Source organism: Callospermophilus lateralis, chromosome 14 (genome assembly GCF_048772815.1).
Source record: "Callospermophilus lateralis isolate mCalLat2 chromosome 14, mCalLat2.hap1, whole genome shotgun sequence".
NCBI lineage: Eukaryota > Metazoa > Chordata > Mammalia > Rodentia > Sciuridae > Callospermophilus > Callospermophilus lateralis.
In genome coordinates, this window is record NC_135318.1 from 49188493 (window position 1) to 49213210 (window position 24718).

The 24718-nt window shown below is 32.5% G+C and overlaps 1 protein-coding gene across 3 annotated transcripts in view; it reads left to right on the forward strand.

Moving 5' to 3' along the window:
* The first annotated feature begins 386 nt into the window (after positions 1 to 386).
* The window catches only part of Sanbr (SANT and BTB domain regulator of CSR), a 52190-nt gene continuing 27858 nt past the window's right edge, over positions 387 to 24718 (forward strand). Inside the window, exons 1-10 of one of the 3 annotated variants that reach the window (XM_076833041.1) lie at positions 451 to 536; positions 5137 to 5228; positions 5958 to 6144; positions 6980 to 7073; positions 9467 to 9705; positions 13478 to 13536; positions 15167 to 15327; positions 18780 to 18866; positions 18960 to 19070; positions 22732 to 22855. In XM_076833041.1, coding sequence (XP_076689156.1) covers positions 6027 to 6144; positions 6980 to 7073; positions 9467 to 9705; positions 13478 to 13536; positions 15167 to 15327; positions 18780 to 18866; positions 18960 to 19070; positions 22732 to 22855 — 993 coding nt within the window. In that variant the 5' untranslated portion in view covers positions 451 to 536; positions 5137 to 5228; positions 5958 to 6026. Of the gene's footprint in view, positions 537 to 5136; positions 5229 to 5957; positions 6145 to 6979; positions 7074 to 9466; positions 9706 to 13477; positions 13537 to 15166; positions 15328 to 18779; positions 18867 to 18959; positions 19071 to 22731; positions 22856 to 24718 lie in introns of those variants that run through there. The other 2 variants (XM_076833040.1, XM_076833042.1) reach the window with 2 other exon arrangements.

A 24718-nucleotide genomic window follows, 5' to 3' on the forward strand; every position in this document is an offset into this window, starting at 1 on the left:
AAATAATCTGAGTTTATTTTAAATAAATTTTATTTTTCCTTTATATAGTAGCAGTTTTTTAATTTGTTTGGGGGTTTTTTGTTTGTTTGTTTGTTTGTTTTGTAGTACTAGGAATTGAACCCAGGGGAGCTATACCACCGAGCTACATCTCTAGTCCCTTTTTATTTTTGTATTTTGAGATAGTCTCACTAAGCTACCCAGGCTGGCCCCAAATTTGTGATCTTCTTGACTCAGCCTCCTGAATACCTGAGATTACAGGTGTGCATCGCTGTACCCAACTAGATAATTTTTAGAAATGCATTATAACTAATTTATAATTTTCTGAAAACATTGAAATTTCAGATATAAATAAAGCTGCTTGTCCTCCTTATCCCTAGTTCCAAAAGATGAGTCGTGGATATTCAGAAAACAACAATTTCCTGAACAATAACAACCAAATGGTATTGGACATGATCCTTTATCCATTAATTGGAATCCCTCAGACCATCAACTGGGAAACTGTGGCAAGGCTTGTACCTGGATTAACACCTAAAGAGGTAAATAACATTCCCCCAGATATCTCCTGGGTTAAAAAAAAAAAAAAATCAGAAAAAAAAATGAACAGTTTAAAGAAACAACCAATAAGTAAGAGAAAGCAATTCAAATTTTATAATACATATGCATTTATAAACACTGTATGCACATATTTATATGACTGACTGAATATAAACTGTAAAAATTATATATGAACCCACTTGATATGTTTGAATTCAGCTTTTCTCTTTAACCTACTGGGAAGTCTTGTGATACATCATGACATTATTTACCTTCATTTGGCACTGATGCATCTCTTCTATGCCCCCCTTGACCATAGACAATTGAAATATTTATTGGTACCAATTTAATTGTGAAGAGAAAAACAAATAGGCCTCAAAATATTCTATCATCTGATAATCTAGATGATCTTATTAATGTTATCCTCAGAATCAAAACTTAAAATGAAAAATTCTTAGAGGAAACATAGGTTTCTATAATTCAATCATGAACACTAGTTTGAGAAACACCTCAGAACTTTTGCTGGTACAAAGAATGCTTAGAATTACACAAGTGGAAATGATAGTAATTTTCTCCAATAAATTTAAAGCACATTACTCAACTGCCTGGCCCATCATATACACTTAAAATATAGGTGTCAAATCAGTGAATGAATGAAGTTTCACCCTATGCTGTTACAACTGAGAAAACCAGTCCCCACAGAGATAACTTGCTCTCAGCTATATTTAGGTAATTGTGAAATCATGAGGGAATTTATTTTTTAATGTATATCATTGCTTCCTAATTTATATATTACCTTTTTGATTTTTACATTAGGTTTTAAAACAGGAGAAACTATTGAATTCATCTGTTATTCCAACTTTTTATTATAAATGCCCAAACATACAGAAGAGTTTAAAGAATAGTATAGTAGTCTGATTTCCTTTAAATAGGTCCAGCAATTCTAGGTATTTTCTTTATCTCTTTGTATAATTTTTTTCTAGGACTTATAAGTTTTAGACACCATGATACTTCATCCCTATAGATTGTGGCTTGCATCTCCTTAGAATAAGAACATTATTACATAATCACAGTATCATTATCAAACCTAAGAAAATTAATAGTTCTATCACTCCATAATATTTACTCTTTTTTTAATTTTAGGTGGACACAATATCTTTATTTTACATTTATGTGGTGCTGAGGATCGAACCCAGTGCCTCGTGCATGCTAGGCGAGCACTGTACCACTGAGCCACAACCCCAGCTTCATTATCTTTAAATTTACTGAGAAATTTTTTTAACTAAAATCCAACTGAATGTGAATCACAGTATTTTTAGTACTACTAAATTTTAAATGTTTATTTAAGTATATATCAGAATAACATTAATAACTTTAAATGAAACATATCATTAAAGAATACATACACAGCTGTACTGAGAATGTTGCCTAGCATGCTCTTGAGTTCAAACTTCAGCACCACAATGGAAAATGAATACATACACCAAAAGCAACATGCAAAAAATAAGAATTATAGTCAGAAAAATCTGACCTTACCTAAATCAAGCAGTTGACACCTATATATTTTCTTTCCAATTCTTTTCTGAACCTGTATGAATTCTAAAAATGGGCATACAACAAATGTACTATTTCAGGACTTGTTTTTTTAAAAACATCATGTTGTAAATATCTTTATATGTGAATAATAGAATTTTGTAACATTTAATGGCTTTTGTTTGAGCCATATCATAATTATTGAGCCAACATTCACCCCTCCTTTTCCCCTCTCACCACCTGATACTGGGAATTGAACCCAGGCCCTTGCAAATGCTAGGGAAGTGCTTTACTACTTAACCTCCCTCCCAGCCCTTTTTAATTTTTTTTTATTTTGAGACAGAATCTTACTAAGTTGCTGAAGCTGGCCTCTAACTTGAGATCCTCCTGCCTTAGCCTCCAGGTCTCCTAGGATTATAGGCATGCATCACCAAGCCCAGCAAATCAGTTCCTTTTGTTGGATATTTAGGGCATTTTTTCCAATTTTTGTCTACTATGGTACCACTATAACAAATATCTTAGTTTCATTTCCTTGGGGATTATCACAAAAGCAGAATATCTGGATCATAAGGCATATGCATTTTTTATTAATACTGTCATATTGCCCACTAGAAAGTCATTTATGTTATCTTCTCCTATCAACATACCTGTCTGCCTGATTCTTACACTTTCTATATCTATATCAAGTATTATTCTAATCCATTGATCTCTTTATCTAATAACCCACTACATTTTCATGTTGACTTACTTAATTTTGATATTATTTTAATATTTGGTAGACAAGAAAATTCTATTATTTTTAAGTTTCTTGAACATTCTCTTATTAATTCCCTGTATTATAATTTTTTTTCCATTTCAGAGATGACTTGTTGATGATTTGAAAGTAGAAAAAGTATAAATTATTTTTAAAAATTTTAGATAAGTGTTTAGCTTAGCTGAAATAATCTTATCTAGTTTTTCCAAAGTAGCTGTACTATTTTACATTCCCACCAAAAATAGATGAGACTTCTAATTTCGCTACATCTTTTCAATTTTATTATCTGTCTTTGATTATAGCCATCCTAGCATGTGTGAAGTGAAACATTGCAGTTTTGATTTGCACTTTCCTGATTACTAATGATGTGGAGCATCTTTTCATGTGTTTATTAACCAGTTATACATCTTCTTTAGAGAAATGTCTGTTTAAATCCTTTGGCCATGTTTTAAATTTTTAATTTTTTCTAGTAAGAGTTTTTTATATATTCTGTATTACAAATCCCTTGTCATATATATGACTTGGAAATATTTTTCTCCTATTTTGTGGATTGTCTTTTCATTTTCTTGAATTAGAAGTTTTTAATTCTAATAAAATCCAGTTTAGGTAGCATTTATTCCTTTTGCTTTTAGTGTCATGGCTAAGAAACCACTATCTTATCCAAGGTTACAAATATTTTTAACTGTTTTATAAATGTTTATAACTAAGCATTTTATAGCTTTGGCTTTTTAATTTATCTTTTGATCTGTTTTGAGTTAATTTTTGTATAAGATGTGAAGTAGGAGGTCCAACCTCATTCTTTCGTTTATAGATACCCCATAGTTTTTCTTAAACATGAAAGAATATCTAACAATATAATTAATTATTTACAGTTCATGTGCTTTTTTATGCAGTTATGTATCAATTTCAAATATTAAGAATTCATAAATTTCTCACTTAAGTATTATTAATGACTGTAAATTATGGTAAATAAGATAAATCTACATGCTATTTCCAATATGACTGTAAACTTTACTTGAAAGATTTCAAAAGAATCCCTGTTTTAAAAGCTTAGCTACCAAAAAATAAAATAAAATAAATATACAAAGACAAGGTTTTCATTGCAGTTGGGGGGGAAATGTTTACCTACCACTTTCTCTGTGTTACAAAGAATAATCTCATTTTGTAGGAAAAGTGGATTTAGTTAAACAATTTCTCTTTTGATCCTGTACATGTACATTTGTACCTGTACATTTTTGTAATGATGTTATAGCATTTGTTTTATTTCTTTGCCCTGATTTCATCTCTATATTTGTTTGTTTTTTAACCAGGGATTGAATTCAGGATTATTTACAACTAAGCTACATTAGCCCTTTTTTTTATTTTAAGACAAAGTCTCACTAAGTTGCTGAGACTGGCCTCAAACTTGTGCTCCTCTTGCCTCAGCCTCCCAAGCCTCTGGGATTGATTATAGGCGTTTGCCACCATACCCAGCACATTTCTACTACTTTTGTCTTCACACAAAAAATATTTTCTATGCTTCTCACTTATCATACTAATTATTTTATTCAACTTAAGATTTTGTAAAAGACTTTTAAAAAGTTAATTGGCACATTATAATTATATATAATAATGGAATTTGTTGTTACATATTTGTTTATGCACAAAATATACTTTGGTCAATTTCATCCCTCAGTATCTCACCTTTCCCTTCTCACTTCCATTCCCCTTGTTCTTTTTCAGTTGTCCACTGGCTGGTCTCCCCCTTCTCTTTTCATGAGATTCATGCACTTCAAATGTCTTTCTTAAAACTTCACTTTTCAAGATGGGAGGGAAGGGGAAGGGGGATAGTAGAGGATAGGAAAGGTAGCAGAATACAACAGTCACTAGTATGGCAATATGTAAAAACGTGGATGTGTAACCGATGTGATGCTGCAATCTGTATACGGGGTAAAAATGGGAGTTCATAACCCACTTGAATCAAATGAATGAAATATGATATGTCAAGAGCTTTGTAATGTTTTGAACAACCAATAAAAAAAATAAATCACGTGAATTAAAACTTCACTTTTCAAAGGACTAAGCCTTGGGTAGATATTTCTTTTGTAGTAATAGTAACCATGTAAACAGTCATTACCTAAAGTAATGCTTGATATTTTGATATCTTGTGGGTACTTGTTAAATACTTGTATAATAAATGAATGATTTGCACTTTCCTAATTACTAATGCATATTATTCATTTAATATATATATATATATATATATATATATATATATATATATACACACACACACATATAAGTAGTATACATTTTTCTCCTTTTGCACCCCCCAGATTACTTGATCTGCTATCTAACTTGCCATCCACATTGATGTTGATGGAGATTTAAAAATGGATGCTTTAGCAGTGTTTGACGAAGACTTACAGTAAGGAAGGCATTTTATATTTGTGACCCAGTAAACATGTAGAAACAACATTTTCATGAAGGACTACTTAGCCTTAGCTCAATGCACTCTTGATATTTTTTAATCTATTGTACTCTTGTATTTTTTTTCCAAAATACTAACCTGAACCTTCTAAACTGATTTCTTGAACAATTAATCCATTAAGTAAAATACCCTAGAGCAGACTGTGCCCAATAGGTGGCGAAGAAGTGTTACTACAAATTGTTTTAGTCAAGAGAAAACTTACTGTAGGTAAAAAACGAAGACTATTATATTAATAAAGAAAATCTAGTGTCACACACCAGATACTCTTTGATTTGCTTTCCATTAAAAGTTAGAATTTGATCTTATTCCTAGTGGAAACTCGTTTAAAAATAAAAGGCAAGTATTTAACTAAATAGTTAATATTTTCAACTGATAATATATGCATATCAAAAATAAATATGGCGAATAAAGGCAGTTTTCATTTTTCTACATGAGTTTAAACATTTTTTTTCTTTGGGTTAATGCATATTTAAAAAGAATTCTACCCTGAATTTTAAATGAGAAAAAAGTCACAGGCCTTTGTTTATTGAAACACATATAAACGTTGTAGATGTCACCAATAGATCAATACTCACTTACAAAAAATGATTAAAGGAAAATATCTTCAAATAGTAGGCAAGAAAATATCTTTTTAAGTTTCATTTATTTCCCTTTATATCATGACAGTGTGCAAAAAGGTTTGATGAATTGAAGAGCAGTGGCAACTCACCTGTTGACAACCAGTATTATCCCTTAATGGCTGCTGGAGAGAGTCCTGTTGAAACTTTAGCTACATATATCAAAGCCTCACTTCTTGACACACAGGGAGATTTTCAGGAGACTCCAGTTGGTCAGGATTCAGTTTCCAAGACAGGTAAGATTTTAAAACAAAATACAGTACTCTGTAGAATATAATGTTCCAATCAAGTTTTCTTTGTTTAAAGGCTAATATAAACATCTATTATTGTTTGTATTTTCTCGTATTTTAATAATTATAATTGTCCTCTCTGTTTTAAGAACTTCTTAATTGTTGCTATATAAGTCAAACACTATTTCCAAAACAAAATCTTAACTATATCAAAATTTTTTACTACAGTGTTTTGGGCTAGTTATTTCATACATTATTTATTATTCACCATGAATATTCTTTTACTTTATTTTAAAGAAATTTGACCTATTTTTTTACTTCTGTTTTTTTCCTACTGAGAGAATCTTGCTTGTCTCTCACATAATCTTTTTTACAACTACTTTTTACTGCAGTTAACAGGAGATTCAAATGATACAGTGGTAAGATAGAAGAGATGTTTCCTGGAAATAATTAATATCAGAAATCCTCAGAGTGTACTGAGTTGATCTCAGCAGCAGTAGTCAGAGAGTATTGATATAAGAATTTGCTTCAGGAAGAGAAAACTATGCTATTGGCTTTGAGACATTTGACCCCTATTTGTACTTATTATTATTACATCAGTATTTTTTGAAAACTTCATGGTAACTAGCAATTTTGTGCTTCATTTTTTGTACTATTTCTTCCATATGCCTTTAAAAATATTAATATAATGAAAAATGCCACCTGACAAATACCATCTTTAACTAGCCTTGGAAACCATACATTTACAGTATTACCATTCAGTAAGTAAAAAATCCATTCTCAGCTAGAAACGCTAACCCCCCACCCTTTTCTTTTGTATGTGTCTGTTTCTGTATTTAAGGAAGACATAGTATAGCTTCCACAAGGAATTGTTCTTCAGAAAGTGAAAATTGTACTACTCGTAATGGTGGAGGAAAGACTGAAGAATCTGAAGGGTAGGAGGCTGGTTATTTGCTAGATAAGATTTAATATTAATTAATATCAACTTTAAATTACAAAATATACAATTAGTGATAATATGCATCAGTTACCATAATTCAGAAATTTTACATTACACAATTGCTAAAATAGTTGAAATTAGCTTAGTTTACATGTTGAGTTGTAAACAATTGCTTAATACCTAAACATATGACTTGTTCCTGTTATTTATAAATTAGACTATAGTTTGTCATCTTTAAAAAGTTATTTTCATATTTGTAAAATTACAAACAACATTTATTAACATAAAACTTTGGAAATTAAATTTTTATACCTAAAGAACAGTCTCTGTGCCATTAGTAGTCCAACTTTATTTAAAGAAATTAACTCTATTTTAGAACTATTTGACTATAATTACTCATTATATAAACATTTAATATTAGACTGTTTTTCAATATATTGCAAGTTTTGATATTTTATAGTGTTGTAAAATGCATGTATTTTAAATGTTTGAGTTTTGACAAATAGGTACACCATATAACTATCCTAAATCAAGATACAGAACATTTTTATCATCCTTGAGAGTTCCTTCATGAATCTTTAGTTTTGATAGATTTTTAATAACAACTTTATTAATATATAATTCGTATATCATTAAATTCACCTTTTCTTAAGAAGTTCTAGAAGTGGGTAGCGGTGATGATAAACACAACAGTGTGGATGTACTTGGTGCCATGAAACCATACACTTAAAAGTGGGTAAAATGGTGAATTTGGGCCTGAGGTTATGGCTCAGTGGTAGAGCACTCGCCTAGCGCATGCAAGGCCCTGGTTTCGATCCTCAGCACCACATAAAAATAAATAAATAAGCAAAGGTATTGTGTCCAAGTACAAGTAAAAAAAATAAATAAATACTTTTTTAAAAAAGGTGAATTTTATGGTATGTATATTTTACCACAATTAAAAAAAAAAACTTAAAGTGCACAGTTCCTTGATTATTGGTTTATTCACATAGATTTTTTTTAAGTTGATAAGTTTCTTCGTATGATACAAACATTTTCCAGGTACTTTTTTCTTTTAATATTTTTTTAAGTGGTAGATGGACACAATACCTTTATTTTATTTATTTTTATGTGGTGCTGAGGATCAAACCCAGTGCCTCACAAGTGCTAGGCAAGCTTTCTACCACTGAGCTACAACCCGAGCCCCAGGTACTTTTTTTTTTTCTTACTGGAATTATCTAATATTTTATATTGTGGTCCAAAAAGCCACAGAAATTTTATGTTTAATTATAATAGTATTTTCTATTTATATTTTGACCATAATTTCTTTGGAAGAGCTATTTATTTTAATTCTTATAACTGATAGAGCATTGATTATAATCCTTTCTCTGATAGTCCGGTCCAATTTTACATAAAATGTATTTTTTTTTCTATCCAATTTTGTGAAGTTCAATTAAATACAATAAGTTCATATTGTAGTACAGTGCTTTCTTCCTCTTTATTCTGTTCTCTTTTAATGACATGAAGGCAGATCTGGATCACACTGATTTTTTTTTTTGAAGTGATATGATTTTCAAAGAAAATAAAATAAAAGTATATGTAATTATTGAAGCTAAGTTTCTGATGCTTTATCTGAACTTATTAAAGTATTTTAAATATGTAAATACACTGTAGTCTTAAGAATCTTTTAACTACATTTATTAATGTACATTTCATGAATGCCTATAAGTACACTTTCTTGCGGTTAAAAATAACTAAGTAAGGGGCTGGGGTTGTAGCTCAGTGATAGAGTTCTCATCTAGCATGTGTGAGGCCCTGGGTTCGATCTTTAGCACCACATAAAGATAAATAAATAAAGGTATTGTGTCCATCTACAACTAAAAATATATATATTTAAAAAAAACAAAACTAAGCAAGCCATGGTAATTTGTAATTTGATTCTTCAATGAATACTTTTAGCTGATTTTCCTTTTTCAAAAGTATGAAAATTTTAATATTTAATTATTATTTCCCTTGCACACTCATAACCATGTAAAAGAACTATTTTAAGTTTCTCACAAGAATTAAAACATATTACTTAATTTTTCTTTGGGAATTGGTATGATTTTTATAAACTTTGTTTTGTAATATATAATTTGAAATAAAATTTAAAACCATGTAAATTATTGGTCCCTTAGTAACAGTATTTTTATTTTATTAAATCAGTAGCTTACTAAAATAGTTTTAATCTGATACAACCAGGTTAACAAGACATTTTTTAAAAATTCTGAATGTCAAAACACTAAAAAAGTAATTTGTGGTCACAGTCTTCAAAAAATCCTGTTCTCATACCTCCACTAAATGTCAATATTCTTGGATCCTCTTCTAAAATTCTAATAATTTCATTTCTGTGTAACATTTTTTATGAAGGCCAAACATGGTGATCCATGTATGTGATGAAGGAAAAAACTTGAAAGAAGATTTTATTTGCCCACGAGATCTTTTGATATCAGAAATGAAGTACTTTGCTGAATATTTATCTATGGATGCCCAGCGCTGGGAAGAGGTGGACATTTCAGTTCATTGTGACGTTCATATTTTCAACTGGTTGATAAAATATGTTAAAAGAAACACTAAGGAGAATAAAGATTGTGAGATGCCCACTTTAGGTAAAAGAAAATTGTTGTTTATTTTAATAGTGAAATTTGTGTGTCACCTGCTAGTTCTTTCAGGCCGAAAGTGAAATGTAGAAAATTGTTTGGATATTAATATTAATGCTTTTTTTATAGCAGCCTTTTGGTAAATTGATACCTCATATCTTTTTTTAGAAATTTAGTTAAATTATAGTAAACTCTTGGCAAATTAATAGGTCTGTAGGTCAGCAGTTCTTAATATATGATTTGTGGACAGTTGGGGTTCTGGAGACCCTTTCGAAAGATCCACAAGATCAAAACATAAGAATACCAAGGTGTTATTTGTCTTTTGTGTGTGTGTGTGTGTGTGTGTGTGTGTGTGTGAGAGAGAGAGAGAGAGAGAGAGAGAGAGAGAGAGAAAGGATTGCTCAAATGGTGCAAAAGCAATGGTGAGCAAAACTGTTGGACCTTTATGCCAAATCAAGATACGGGAACGAAACTGTAGGAGTAGTCATTGTTTTTAACACCATACACTCATAGTTGAGCAAGGAAAAAAGCCCAGGTATGGTGGCACACGCATGTAATCCCAGTGCTCTGAAGGCTGAGGCAGGAGGATTGTGAGTTCAAAACGAGCAAAAGCGAGGTGCTAAACAACTCAGTGAGATCCTGTCTCTAAATAAAATAAAAAAAGGACTGGGGATGTGGCTCAGTGGTTGAGTGCTCCTGAGTTCAATTAGTGGTACCAAAAAAGGGGGGGGGGAGAAAAATGTAGATTCACTTAAGAATGTTCTTGATGAAGCAATAAAAATTATTTATTTTATTAAATCTCAACCCTTAACACACACCTTCTTTAATATTCTGTGTGGCTGGGTACAGTGAGGCACACCTGTAATCCCCACTACTCAGGAGGCTAAGGCAGGAGATTGCAAGTTTGAGGCCAACCTGGGCAACTTAACAAGACCCTGTCTCAAAACATAAAAAGAACTTGAGATGTAGTTCAGTGATAGAGTGCTTCCATTGCACAAGGCCTTGGGTTCAATCCCTAGTGCTATTTAAAAAAAAAAAAAAAAAAAAAAAAATGTGCGATAGAAAAGGAAGTGTTCTCCTGCACCCCAGGGTATGATGAATGTCTTTAGGAAAAATACTTGTGCAATTCAGTTGTGAGCTAAACCAACTGCTTTTTAAAAGCAGAAAACCATTTTTAATTGAAAAAGCAACTGACAGAAATCATGATTATTTAGACTTAGGTATTTGGCAGATATTTTCTTGAGAATTAGCTAATTGCTTAAAAGAAAACATGTATTTGTTGTCAGTGATAAAATCCAAACTTTCAAGCTACGAATTAGAATTTAGGAAAGTTTATCTGTTTCTGTGTGCTTGACAGCTTCTCAATATTCAAAGACGTTTCTGATGAGATATGATTGGTGGTTATATTAATGAATGTGATTTTTTAAAATACATATTATATAGTGAAATGTCTCACCAATTAGCTAATATTTTCCGGGTGACTACTACACAGTGTATTAAAAAAATCATTCATGGGTTTATGATCCAATCAGAGTACTAGATAAATTGTTTAACAGAGCAGAAAAAGTTTGTTGATATGGTTTCAGATTCCATTGCAATTAACCCAGAAGAAACTACCTAACACAGTAGATATTGGTGTGACATCAAAGAAGGTTACCCACAAATTGAATGAAGAAATATATATGAGAATCTAGCTGTCTTCTATTAAGTCAGACATTGAAGAGATTTGTAAAAATGTCAAACAATGAAGCTCATCTCACTACTTTTTTTATTTTGAAAAGTATAGTTATCTTTCACAAAAATATGTTAACATGTAATAGGTTTATAGTACTGCTGTTTTTAAATGAATAAAATAAATTTGTTAAAATTTTCTGTTTTCATAGTTTCTAATATGTGGAATACTGATGAATATAACCCACATAAACAGAAGCTTTTTATTTAGTATTGTGTTTTTGAGATCATAAAGGGGTTCTGAGACAGAAAATTTGAGACCCAATGTCCTAAATAATAGCAAAAATAACAATCTTTAATGGGCATAGACTTGTGTAGGAAATCACACTTGCAGTTTAATAAGGTATTTCTGTATACTAGAGTTGCTATTTACAGCAGTATCATTTTTAAACTCTTTTTATTTTTTTTTTAGTTGTTGATTGACTTTTATGTATTTATTTATATGTAGTGCTGAGAATCGAACCCAGTGCCTCACACATAGCTAGGCAAGTGCTCTACCACTGAGCCACCACTTTATTATTAGAAAATAAGTCTACACTGACAGTATAAAATACAAGATTGCTAAATCAGAACCTTCAGCCAGAGTATAGAGATTCTAAACTATTCAGCTATGTATTTATGTATATGAGTATGAAATAAAAAAAATATATAGAGAAAAAAATGATGTTTGAGCCTGGCGTGGTAGTGCACACTTGTAATCCCAGCAGATGGGAGGCTGAGGCAGGAAAATTGTAAGTTCACAGCCAGCCTCAGCAACTTAGCAAGACCCTGAGCAACTCAGCAAGACCCTGTCTCTAAATAAAATACTAAAGAGGGCTGGGGATGTGGGTCAGTGGTTAAGGCCCTCTGGGTTCAATCCCTGGTACCAAAAAAAAAAAAAAAATGCTGTTTGTTCCAGCATATTTACATATGTGAAAGAAATAGTGCAAAGCTAGTCATTCTGTTATCTTTGACTTTCAGTAAGTGGCTACAAATGTAAACTTTTATAAAAGCAGTTTTCATTATCATCATCAGGAAAAGTACTACATCTTAATACTTAAAAAGTACTTAAATCTCTAATAATCCAGCCACTGGTTCTTAACTGGAATGGTGTACATTACAATTTCCTGAAGAGCTTTTTCACCAGCTGCTTCCTCCTTTCACCATTTCCATTTGAGAACCATTAACCAGACTTCTTATTTAGGAAAAGATTGAAATGCTTACTTTAGTTATTGCCTAATACAAGAATGTTTTCTGGCACAAAGAATTTAGAAGGATTATTACAGTACTAGAATGGTAGCAAATCAGTTTTTCTTCTTAAATATACTTCATGGGGGATGGCAGGTTTATTTAAATTGTGTCAGGCAGCATCCCCATTTCCTTATCTGTATGCCCGAAGGCTCATTTAGTATGCCTCTAGGAAGTAACTTGAGTATTATCTGGAGTAGTAAATTTTTTATTAGCTTTCAGAATTTTTTTTTTTTTTTGCAGGGGTGGGGGTGGGAGTGGGGGTACCTGGGATTGAACTCAGGGGCACTTAACCACTGAGCCACATCCCTAGTCCTATTTTGTATTTTTATTTAGAGACAGGGTCTCACTGTTGCTGAGGCTGGTTTTGAATTCAAGATCCTCCTGCCTCAGCCTCCTGAGCCACTGTGATTACAGGCATGCACCACCATACCCAGCTTCAGAATTTTTTAAATTATTCATTTATAACCAGCACTGAACTTCTTTTTTAAATAACTTCATAAATACCAAATGCTCTCATTAATTATTTTAAATATTTTCTCACTCTGACTTTTGCTTATGTCGTATCTTTAGTTGGAATCTTTGTACTTAATACAAATCTAATTCCAGGACAAAAATTACTGTGCATTTTCTGTATACTGTAAGTATTAACATTGAATTTTCTTTATTTTATGTACTTAAGCCTTATAACGTAAGAAAGGTTATATTAAATTGTTCTTACTAAAGTAACATCTTCTTTTAAGGAGAGAAGGAGCCTATTTTGAGGAGACTGAGATACAAATCAAAAGGAAATTTTAATTTTTTTTCTTTTCTTTTTCTTTAGAGCCAGGAAATGTCATTTCAATTCTTATTTCCTCCGAGTTTTTGAAAATGGATTCATTAGTAAGTATTAATTTTAAAAACTCCAAGAACTTCCCTTGAGGCTTTCCCCTCACCCCTATCTCTTCAAATGTCTGGAAAATGTTAGGACCTCTTACTAAAATAGTTGTTAATTCAAGAGTGTAATTTTTTTTTATTTTTTAAACTATTGATGGACCTTTATTTATTAATTTATATGTGGTGCTGAGGATCGAACCCAGTGCCTCACACATGCTAGGCAAGCACTCAACCACTGAGCCACAATCTCAGCCCACGAGTGTAATTTCATTAGAATAAATTGCACATTTGGAGATACTTTGTTCTGTTGGGAAAGGGTTAAGACAATTAGGTTTTTATGTGTTATGCTTATAAAGCAAACAATTAATCCTCAAGAAGTAGCTCACTGTTTTATTAGATGAAACTTTACCCCAAAAGGGGTTTGCCCTACCATGAAATTAAATAAAGCTCAATTGGAATATATTTGTTTTGCTATTGAAGTAATTTCATGTTTTGTTTATGTGTCTTTCATTTATGAAAGTGAATGAAATGGCTGGGGTTGTGGCTCAGCGGTAGAGCGCTCACCTAGCACGAGTGAGGCCCTGGGTTCAATCCTCAGCACCACATAAAAATAAATAAAATATATTTCGCCCAACTACAACTAAAAAAATAAATATATACTTTTTTAAAAAAAAAGTGAATGAAGAACAATATCCAACAATTAAGTGCTGTGATTTTCTGTATCACAGGAGCTCATGATTATTGCTTAAGAGTAGCTGGTGAAAGATAAAAATACTATATGTGTACATACATATTTCAAGTTCTAATGTTAAATATATTTGTTTTTCTTTTGTTTAATACATTTTCTTTCGAATAATTTTATGTGTTTGTGGTTGATATTTTGTGGTTAATTTTTAAGTAAATATTTGCTTTTAGCTTCTGGTAAAACTATATAGGGCAGAATACTCCCTTGCTATGGTTGGCAGAAGAGAAGTTTGATTGATTATTTAGAGTTTCACTAATTTTATTAGTTATAGTGTTCTTTCTACTTCTTAGCCTCTCCCTGTTTAACCAATTGGTATTATTTCAGAGAAGAGCTCCAGAAAAAAAGTGAAGACTAACAGAATCCTTACACTGAGTTTTGAAATATAAATCCTAAAATATAATTTTTATGCTATTGGTAAAATATTTCAAAGAATAAGTGACTATTTCTCTTTGCTTTTAAAGTAAATAAATACACCTTAGGTTGCAAGGAGGAGAAGGAAGTCAGAGAGCAAATCTAACACAAGTAAGAAAGCCCTTAAGTGACTGAAGATTTGGTTCTACTACCCCAAGAAATGGAGGCTTACAATTATAATGAAGTTTAACTAGGAAGTCACTTGTATGTATTTTACTCAAAGGTACAGAATTAAGGTTTATACCATACCTGCCACAACCATAAAAGGTACATTATTGTTTGAAATAGAAAAGATTGAAAATAATTTTGCTAGGTTTGTCTGTGTGTTTACAAATTAAACCTGCTGGACCACATTGCAAGGGTAGATTAAACCAAATAGGCAAACCCAGTTAGTAAATAGCAATACATGGATTAGGCTTTTGATGAATTTTATGTTTGAAAGGTATGACATAATCATTTGTTCTATTCTGTGTTTTTTAGGTTGAACAGTGTATTCAATATTGCCACAAAAACATGAATGCCATAGTAGCTACCCCATGCAACATGAACTGTATTAATGCAAATCTTCTTACACGTATAGCTGATCTGTTCACACACGATGAAGTTGATGATTTAAAAGACAAAAAAGATAAGTTTAGAAGGTAAATTTAATTTTAAATCTAATGTTCCTATTAAATGAAATATGTCTGTTTAATTTTGGTGAAATTCTATTTTTAGAATATATTTAAAAATATATTTTTGTTTTAAGAGCCAGTGGCTTATAATAAAAAAATTAGTAATTATTTTGTATAATGAACATATAAACATATGGTTGTATTGAATTGTGTTAAAATCATTAAGACAGGCTTTTTTTTTTTTAAAGAGAGAGTGAGGGTGAGAGAGAGAGAGAGAGAGAGAGAGAGAATTTTTTTAATATTTATTTTTTAGTATTCAGCGGACACAACATCTTTGTTTGTATGTGGTGCTGAGGATCGAACCCGGGCCACATGCATGCCAGGCGAGTGCGCTACCGCTTGAGCCACATCCTCAGCCCCTTTAGTATAAAAGGGGAAAGTTGTATGAGATGAGATCTGCAGTAGCCATGTTATTTAAGAGCTGTTGAGGTCATAGCAAGGAAGATATGCCTTGTTCTAGGTGTGAATAAAAGTAAGGGAATGACATGATCTAATTTGTCTTAAGGGATCATTCTGGTTGCTATATGGAGATAGACTTTAAGGATATAAGAAGCAGTAGAATGCCTGCCTTGCATGCACAAGGCCTGGGTTCAATCCCCAGCACCACACACACACACACAAAAAAAAACCAGGAGACCCATTAGAAGGTTAGTGCAGTTGTCTGGCGAAAAAAATGAAAGAATTTGATTAGGGTAGAAACAATGAAACTAGAAAGAAGTAGATTGGGTTCAGTGTATGTTATTAGAAAGATTTGACATATTTGTGAATTGGATGATGTGGGAAGAAAGAGATATTTCCAGGATAATTAATAGGTTTTTATCTTGAGCAATTACATGGATAGTAGTGCCATTAATGGAGAAAGGAAAGATTGGGGTAAGAGAAATCGAGAGTTAGATTCGGATTTTGAGGCTAATATACTTCTTGGACATTCAGGTGGCATACAGGTGGAAATTAAATTCATTAATCTATATTTTAGGTCAGAGTTTAGGGCTTAAAATAGAAATTTGAGAGTATAAGAGATTTAAATAACAGAACTGAATGAGATTTCCTAGCAAGAGACCACAATTAGTGTTTTTTGTACCCTGCTCAAGAACTCTTTGTCTACATGAAGGTGGTAAAGATAGCCTGTTTTTTCCGTTATTTGTCCTGAATTAGTTTTTTGTGTGTGTGGTATGAAATGGGGGTTCAAGGTTCATTTTTTGCTCAACTAGATATTTAGTTGACAGACCACCAGAAAAGACCTTTTTTTCCTCACTGAATTGCAGTGTCACCTGTACTATAAATCAGGTTACTATTCATAAGGTCCATTTATAAGTTCTCCATTTTGTTCTATTGATCTGCCTGTCCTCTTGAATTAATTACAGTAGTCTTATAATAATTTTTGGTATTTTCCAGCTTTACCTTTCTTTAGATTGCTGTCTGGCTATTTTAAGTCCTTTGCATTGCTATATAAATTTTATAATTAGCTTGTGTTTTTCATATATGCACAAATCTGCTAGAATTTGGGGATTAATATTGAAACTGTAGATGAATTGGGAAGAATTTAACATCTTAATATTAAGCCTTTTGGTCCATGAATATGGTATAACCCTCTATTTCTTTGAGTCTTCTTTAACTTAATTCAGTAATGTCTTATTATCTTTGATGTAGAGAAATTTCCCTTTTTAATTAAAATTTCCAAATTATTTAATTTTTGATGCTATTGTAAATGCTGTTTTTACTTATTAATTGTTAACAAGAGAGTGTTAATTAGAATACTCAGTATTTAGAGGTTCAACAGAGGAGAAGTAGCCTGTGAGGGACCTGAGAAGGAACCAGTGAAATAGAAGGAAAGGCAGAAGGAAAGAAAGTTTCAAAAGGAGGTACCAATTAAGTGACCAAATGTGTGGGAATGCTACTTTGAGGTAGAGTAAGATAGAAACAGAAATGTGACCAATTAGATTTAGAAAAAAATTTTGCAGATATTTTGCTCTGACTGGCTGCTAAAAAAATTCAGCAGCAGATATTATGAATAGATAGGCTGAAGAGAGAATATTTTTAAAGAAGGGACGTACTGAACTTGTCATAGTGTGCATGCCTTTAATCACTGCTACTTGGGAAGCTGAAGCAAGAGAATCACAAGTTCAGGGCCAGCCTCAACAACTTAGTGAGGGGGGCCTCAGCAACTTAACAAGACCCTGTCTTAAAGAAAAAATAAAAAGGACTGGGGATGATGTAACTGAGTGTAAAGCACCACTGGGTTCGATCCTTAGTACAAAATAAAGAGGAGCGGGTACTGAATCATGTTTATGTGCTGATCAGGATGATCCATTAAAGAGGAAGAAATGGATAATACAGAAGATTATCCAAGAATTCAGTCCTTAAGGAGAATGATATAGAGTAAAATTATCTAAGAGCTAAATACTTTAAAAATGGAATTAGAATCTTAAAGGCCATATGTCTTTAAGAGTAGCAGGCATTACATGAGGGAAATAGAGACTGGCAGGGCATATCTTTCAAGTCATGACACACTTAGGAGACTGCAAATTTAGTTATATTACACATAATAATAAAGTAATTAATATTTATTTAATTCTTAACACTATACCTAGAACTCTTTAAAAACTATATCATTTAATCTTTTTTTTTCAGAAGTAGTTGGACACAATACCTTTTTTATTTTTATGTGGTGCTGAGGATCGAACCCAGGGCCTTGCACTTAATAGACAAGCACTCTACCTCTGAGCCACAATTCCAGCCCCTCATTTAATCTTTATAAAGTCTTATGAATTTGGAATTATTAACCACATTTTATAGATAAGAAAAAAAGGTTCAGCAAAAGGAAGTTGCTAAAGATCATATACCTAGCTGGGCACAGTGGCGCACACCTATGATCCCAGTGACTCTTGGAGGCTGAGACAGGAGAATCACAAATTCAAAGCCAGCCTCAGCAATGGTAAGGCACTAAGCAACTCAGTGAGACCCTGTCTTTAAGTAAAATACAAAAAAAGGGCTGGGGATGTGGCTCAGTGGTTGATCGCCCCTAAGTTCAATCCCAGTACCAAAAAAAAAAAAAAAAAAAAGATCTAATACCTAGTAATTGATAGACTTGGATTGTTAAATTCTCAAAATATTTAATTTTGAATATTCTAATAACAAAGGAGGAAGGAGAGGCACATATTTACCATCAGTCTTATTTTCAGATGAAAATAGATTCTTGATCAGGCAGTTGTCATTGTTAGGTTTATTTACTTAGAATACCAAAAATGTATATAAACTCCCAGAGAGAGAGCAGCTCTAGAAATTTATTAATATTATTTTATATATCTATATCTATCTATCTATATATATATGTAAAACAGTGTTTATTTTACTCACTATAAAATATTTTTAATAAAGTAAATATAGATAATTAATTTGTGGTAATTTATTATTAATAGTAAACTTTTTTGTAAGAAGATTGAGAGACTGTTTGATCCTGAGTACTTGAATCCAGATTCTCGGAGTAATGCTGCAACATTATATAGGTAATGCTTTTCCTTTAGTCTGATATATAATACAGCCATATTTCTTAATTTACTGTTTTTAAAAATAATTTTTCTATCTTCTTTGTGTTATAGATGCTGTCTGTGTAAGAAACTTTTAACAAAAGAAACAGAAAGAAGAATTTCTTGTGTTCCTGGAAAAATTAATGTCGATCGACATGGAAATATTATCTATGTTCACATAAGGTGCAGTGTAGATAAAATGCAGCTTTTCTGTGTGAATTTCTAGTATATTTATAAAAGTATAACTTCTTTCATAAGGAATAGGATAGTGTCTTTTCTGCATGCGATACAACTTTGATTTAGAAAATAAAACAAAGTTGTTGTAAAAGCTACATTTTATTTTATTTTATTTTTAGTTTTCAGTGGACACAACATCTTTTATTTTTATGTAGTGCTGAGGATCGAACCCAGCGCCCATGCATGCCAGGCGAGTGCGCTACCGCTTGAGCCACATCCTGAGCCCAAAGCTACATTTTATTTACTGGGCAAATTATATAGTGTCTTCAAACTTCAAAATGATAAAAATTTATTAATCTTTTTTTAAATATCTTTATTTTGTTTATTTATTTTTATATGGTGCTGAGGATCGAACCCAGTGCCTCACATGTGCAAGGCAAGCGCTCTGCCACTGAGCCACAATCCCAGCCCCAAATTATATTAATCTTGAAAGTTAGTGTGGTCAATGCCATTAAAATGATTTAGTTATCTGTGTAAGTGTTATATTTTGCCTTCAAGTGAATTTTGGTGAATGAGAAAAATTAAGTTCAGAGTTTCCATTATCTATTTATTCTTCATAATTGGTCAGTATTCTATTAATATATATTTCATTAGTGCATAATACCTATTGTCCTTTTTAAGTTTAACACAAGTTCTCATTCTGAGTTGGAAGGGGGGTTGGTTATAAATTGCTATAATCTCTTGGAAAAGCAGAAACTTTACAATGTATGTATTCTTTGACAACATCCTGCTGTTAGGAATTTATCTAATGTTGGCTTTGTGAAAGCATTTGATGAGAACACTTATTGCTATACGAAGTATTTTAGCTAGCCAAAAAAAAAGAAGAAACACCCAAATTATTAAAAAATAAATAAATAAATAAATACACACACACACACACACACACACACACACACTATAGTGTAGTATATAAAACATATCAATTCTTTCTTTTTCTGTTTTTTTTTTTTTCTTTCCATGCTGGAGATGGAACCCAGGGCCTTACACAATCTAGGTAATTGCTCTACCACTAAACTACATTCCCAATCCCTCTAGTCAATTGTTAATGTGCAGACTTTAAAAATGTTGCAGAGCTGGGCATGGTGGTGCATGCCTATAATCCCAACAGCTCAGGAGGCTGAGACAGGAGGATCGTGAGCTCAAAGCCAGCCTCAGCAAAAGTGAGGTGCTAAGCAACTCAGTGAGACTCTGTCTCTAAATAAAATACAAAAATAGAGCTGGGGATGTGGCTCAGAGGTCAAGTGCCCCTGAGTTAAATCCCTGGTACCAAAAAGAAAGAATAATGTTGCAAAAATATATATACTTGCATAGAAAGTCATTAATGGTAAATTTTTGAAAATAGGGGAAAATAAAACTGCAAACATGTTCACTAAAATATTAACTGTGGTGTTATCTTTGAATGATAGTATTATGAATGACTTTAATTTTCTTTTTACTTGTTCTTTTTCTGTATTAAAAATGTATAGCCTGGAGCTGGGGTGGTGGCTCAGTGGTCGAGTGCATCTCTGGCATGTGTGAGGTACTGGGTTCGATCCTCAGCACCACATAAAAATAAGTAAACAAAATAAAGGTATTGTGTCCATCTACAACTTAAATATATATAGTCCTGCCGGGCAGAGTGGCACACACCTGTAATCCCAGCATCTTGGGAGACTGAGGTGGAAGGATCACAAGCTCAAAGGCAGCCTCAGCAAAAGCGAGGTGCTAAGCAACTCAGTGAGACTCTGTCTCTAAATAAAAATACGAAGTAGAACTGAGGATGTGGCTCAGTGGTTGAGTGCCCCTGAGTTCAAACCCTGATATCCCCCTCCCCCGCAAAAAAATGGATAGCCCTTTTATGTTTAAAAAAACTGTATTACATTGTATATCTTAAACATTAAAACAGAAATACTGGGCAACACTTAATTTAACCTTAGTATTAGTAGCACAGTCAACTTTAAAATGTTTCCTTTCCTTTCAATACAATAATCAGGGAATCTTCACTAGTTATTATCATAAGCACCTGGAATTTTATACTTTTTTTGTCTGAGATTTGATTCACTTTTTGAAAATTACTTTCACTTTCATCTAAGTCTGTAGTTGATACATTATAAGTTGATACATTTTCTTTTATTTTCTTTCAGTACTGTTATTGAACTCAGGGGTATTCTACTACTTATCTATATCCCTGTCCCTTTTAATTTTTTAAATTTTGAGACAAGGTCTCACTAAATTGCTAGAACTGTCTTTGAACTTGTAATCCTTCTGCCTCAGCCTCCTGAGTTTCTGGTATTACAGGGATGGAACACCACACTTGGCCATGTATACATTTTAAAAATAGAGTCTTTAAGGGGCTGGGGTTATAGCTCAGTGGTAGAGTGCTTGCCTCGCATGGGTGAGGCTCTGGGTTCAATCCTCAGCACCATAAAAATAGATGAAAAATAAAGGCATTGTGTCCATCCTCAACTAAAAATATTTTTAAAAAATAGTCTTTAGGTGCTGGGGCTGTAGCTCAGTGGCAGAGAGCTTGCCTTAGACGTGGGAGGCATTGGGTTCCATTCTCAACACTACATAAAAAAATACACAAATAAAATAAAGGCATGCTGTCCATCTACACTACAAAAAAATCATTTTAAAATAGTCTTTAAATAACTTTTTAAAACAAATGTGCCTATTCAATCTGTAATAACATGATGGCATTTTGATATTTATTGAACTTAGCAAAAAAATAGCAAAAATTGATTATAGAATAAAGACTTAAAAATAACTTGAGATACATGTGGCCATAGCAAATAGAATTTTAAGCCTTTGCTATATTTAATTTTAAAATGTATATTAATAAGACCTAGTTGTATATAGCTATATATATTGCTCAATTACAAGAAAATGCTGTTTGAAAATAATGTAAAGAACCAACACATTAATATGGCCTTTTATTTTTATTGATACATTGTAATTATACATACCTGTATATTTAACTGTTATATATTCATATATCCACACAATAGAACAATATAATTTGATCAATTTTGTTCCCCAGTGTCTTCCTTTCCCTCCTGTCCTCCCTTCCTCTGGTCCCTTCCTCTGGTCTATCAGATCTCCCTTCTATTTTCATGACATCCCCCTTCCCCTTTTTTTGCCCTTTTCCGTATAACTTCCACATGTAACAGAAAACATATGACCCTCAGCTTTCTGAGTTTGGCTTATTTTACTTATCATAATGTTCTCAAGTTCCATTCATTTTACTGCAAATATATATAATAAATGACATAGTTTTTTTGAATCATGAGTTATTAATAACATTTCTTTGAACAAATGCAGTTTGAATAAAGGTTTCTTTAACAACATATGCCTAACTCCCAAGTATTGACCTGTTTATACTACTTAATTAACAATACTTCTTCTAGCTTAGCAAAACAATTTGACATTCAACCTTTCATACTATCTTCTGTTGTCCACAGAATAATCAAACTCCCAAGTGAAATTTTATCTACCTATCAATGTAGTCCATTTCATACCTGAGGAGTATTCTGGAAACAAGCTACAAATCTAAAAATATTTATTTAGAACAAATTGATTATGGTGCTTGCCTTATAATAATATATAACAATTGAGGCTCTTTCTCCAGAGATAAGACTTGGGATGTTCATGAGTATTTGAATACCCTTTTTGAAGAACTAAAATCTTGGAGAGATGTGTATTGGCGATTGTGGGGAACAGTCAACTGGCTGACTTGTTCAAGATGTTATCAGGTGAGTTATTTTTTTAAAAATCCTGCTCTGCAAACTTTAAGGGCAAGTCTCTTTTGATATCTTGTGTTTAATTTGTTAAGTTTGGATGTGTTTGGACAACATCCAACATTTCTTTTAAAGAAATAGTGGCTGCTGAGTGCGGTGGCACATGCCTTTAATCCCAGCAACTTGGGAGGCTGAGACAAAATGATCACAAATTCAAGGCCAACCTCAGCAATTGAGTAGGGCCCTAAGCAAGTTGGTGAGACCCTGTCTCAAAATAAATAAAAAGGGCTGGGAATGTAGCTCAGTGGTAAAGTACCCCTGGGTTAAATCCCAGTTTAAAAAAAAAAAATAAACTAGTGGCAAAAGCAGTGGTGCCGTTAAACATTGCTGTATCTGACTTCATTTCTCTTGCCATTTTTCCCCCTCTATTTTATTTTTATTGATGAAATAATCAGTTCCTAGGCTGGGGATGTGGCTCAAGCAGTAGTGCGCTTGCCTGGCATGCATGGGACGCTGGGTTCGATTCTCAATACCACATAAAAATAAAAAATAAAGATATTGTGTCCACCTAAAACTAAAAAAATAAATATTTTTTTTTTTAAAAAGAAATAATCAGTTCCTGACTGGATTTTTAAAAAGCAACAGGTTTTAAGTGCCCAATATCCTTGTCATCCCAATGATTTCAGAGACTGAGGCAGGAAGATCAAAAATGTTTGAAGCCAACCTTGGCAACTTAGCCAAGACCCTATTTCAATAAAAATCTGGGGATGTAGAGATGTATCTCAGTGGTGGAGTGTCCCTGAGCTTAATCCCCAGTATTGGGGCAGTGGGGAGGGAGTGACCAAATTTATTGTTTCAATGTTAAAAAAAAATCCTTACTTCCTCTAATTATTCTTAGTCAAAATATTTTCATGTTGGCCAGTAAATTTCTGTGGAAATTCAGAAGCACTTTGCGGATAGGGTGCTATTGGGGTGTGTTTGTGCGATTGTGTGTTTTAATTATAATTGTTTTTGTTAAAACAATTGTATTCCCCAAAAGGTTTGGGTTTTTGTTTTTTTATGGCACTGGAAATCAAGCCCAGGACCTCAGACATGCTAGACAAGCACTATACCACTGAGCTATATCCCTAGCCCTGTTCATTTTTTTTAACTTTATTTTATTTATTTATATGTGGTGCTGAGGATCAGACCCAGGGCCTCGCACAAGCTAGGTGAGTGTTTTTACTGCTGAGCCACAACCCCAGCCCCTAGCCCTGTTCATTTTTATGAATGAAGACTATAATAAAATTACAAGAAATCTTGCTATTTGAAAGAAAATTTTATAGGATGAAATGGGGCTGGGGCTATAGCTCAGTGGCGAGCGCTTGCCTCTCCATGTGAGGCACTGGGTTCGATCCTCAGCATCACATAAAAATAAACGAAGGCATTCTGTCCATCTACAACTACAAAAAAAATTTTAAATAGGTCTTTAGAAAAGTTAATCCCTAATTAATCTTATTATAAATCAAGTTTTCTACATATAATTTCTTTTTTAAATTTATTTTTTAGTTTAGGTGGACACAATGTCTTTATTTTATTTTTATGTGGTGCTGAGGATCAAACCCAGGTGCCTCCTGCATGCTAGGCAGGCACTCTACCACTGAGCCACAAGTCCAGTCCCAAGTTTTCTACATATAATTTCTTATGAATTTTTAAAGTCTTCCTCCCTCCTAGAAGTTCTTCCTCTTTTACTTTGGTAATGATTTTCAATAGAGGGAAGGAAAATCAGTTTATCAAAACTATCAGAGTGGGATTTCCAAATATATAAGTTCCCACTTAATGAGCTCTCTGTGTTTCCAGGATTTTATTTTATTTTTACAGTGCTAGGGTTTTTTAATT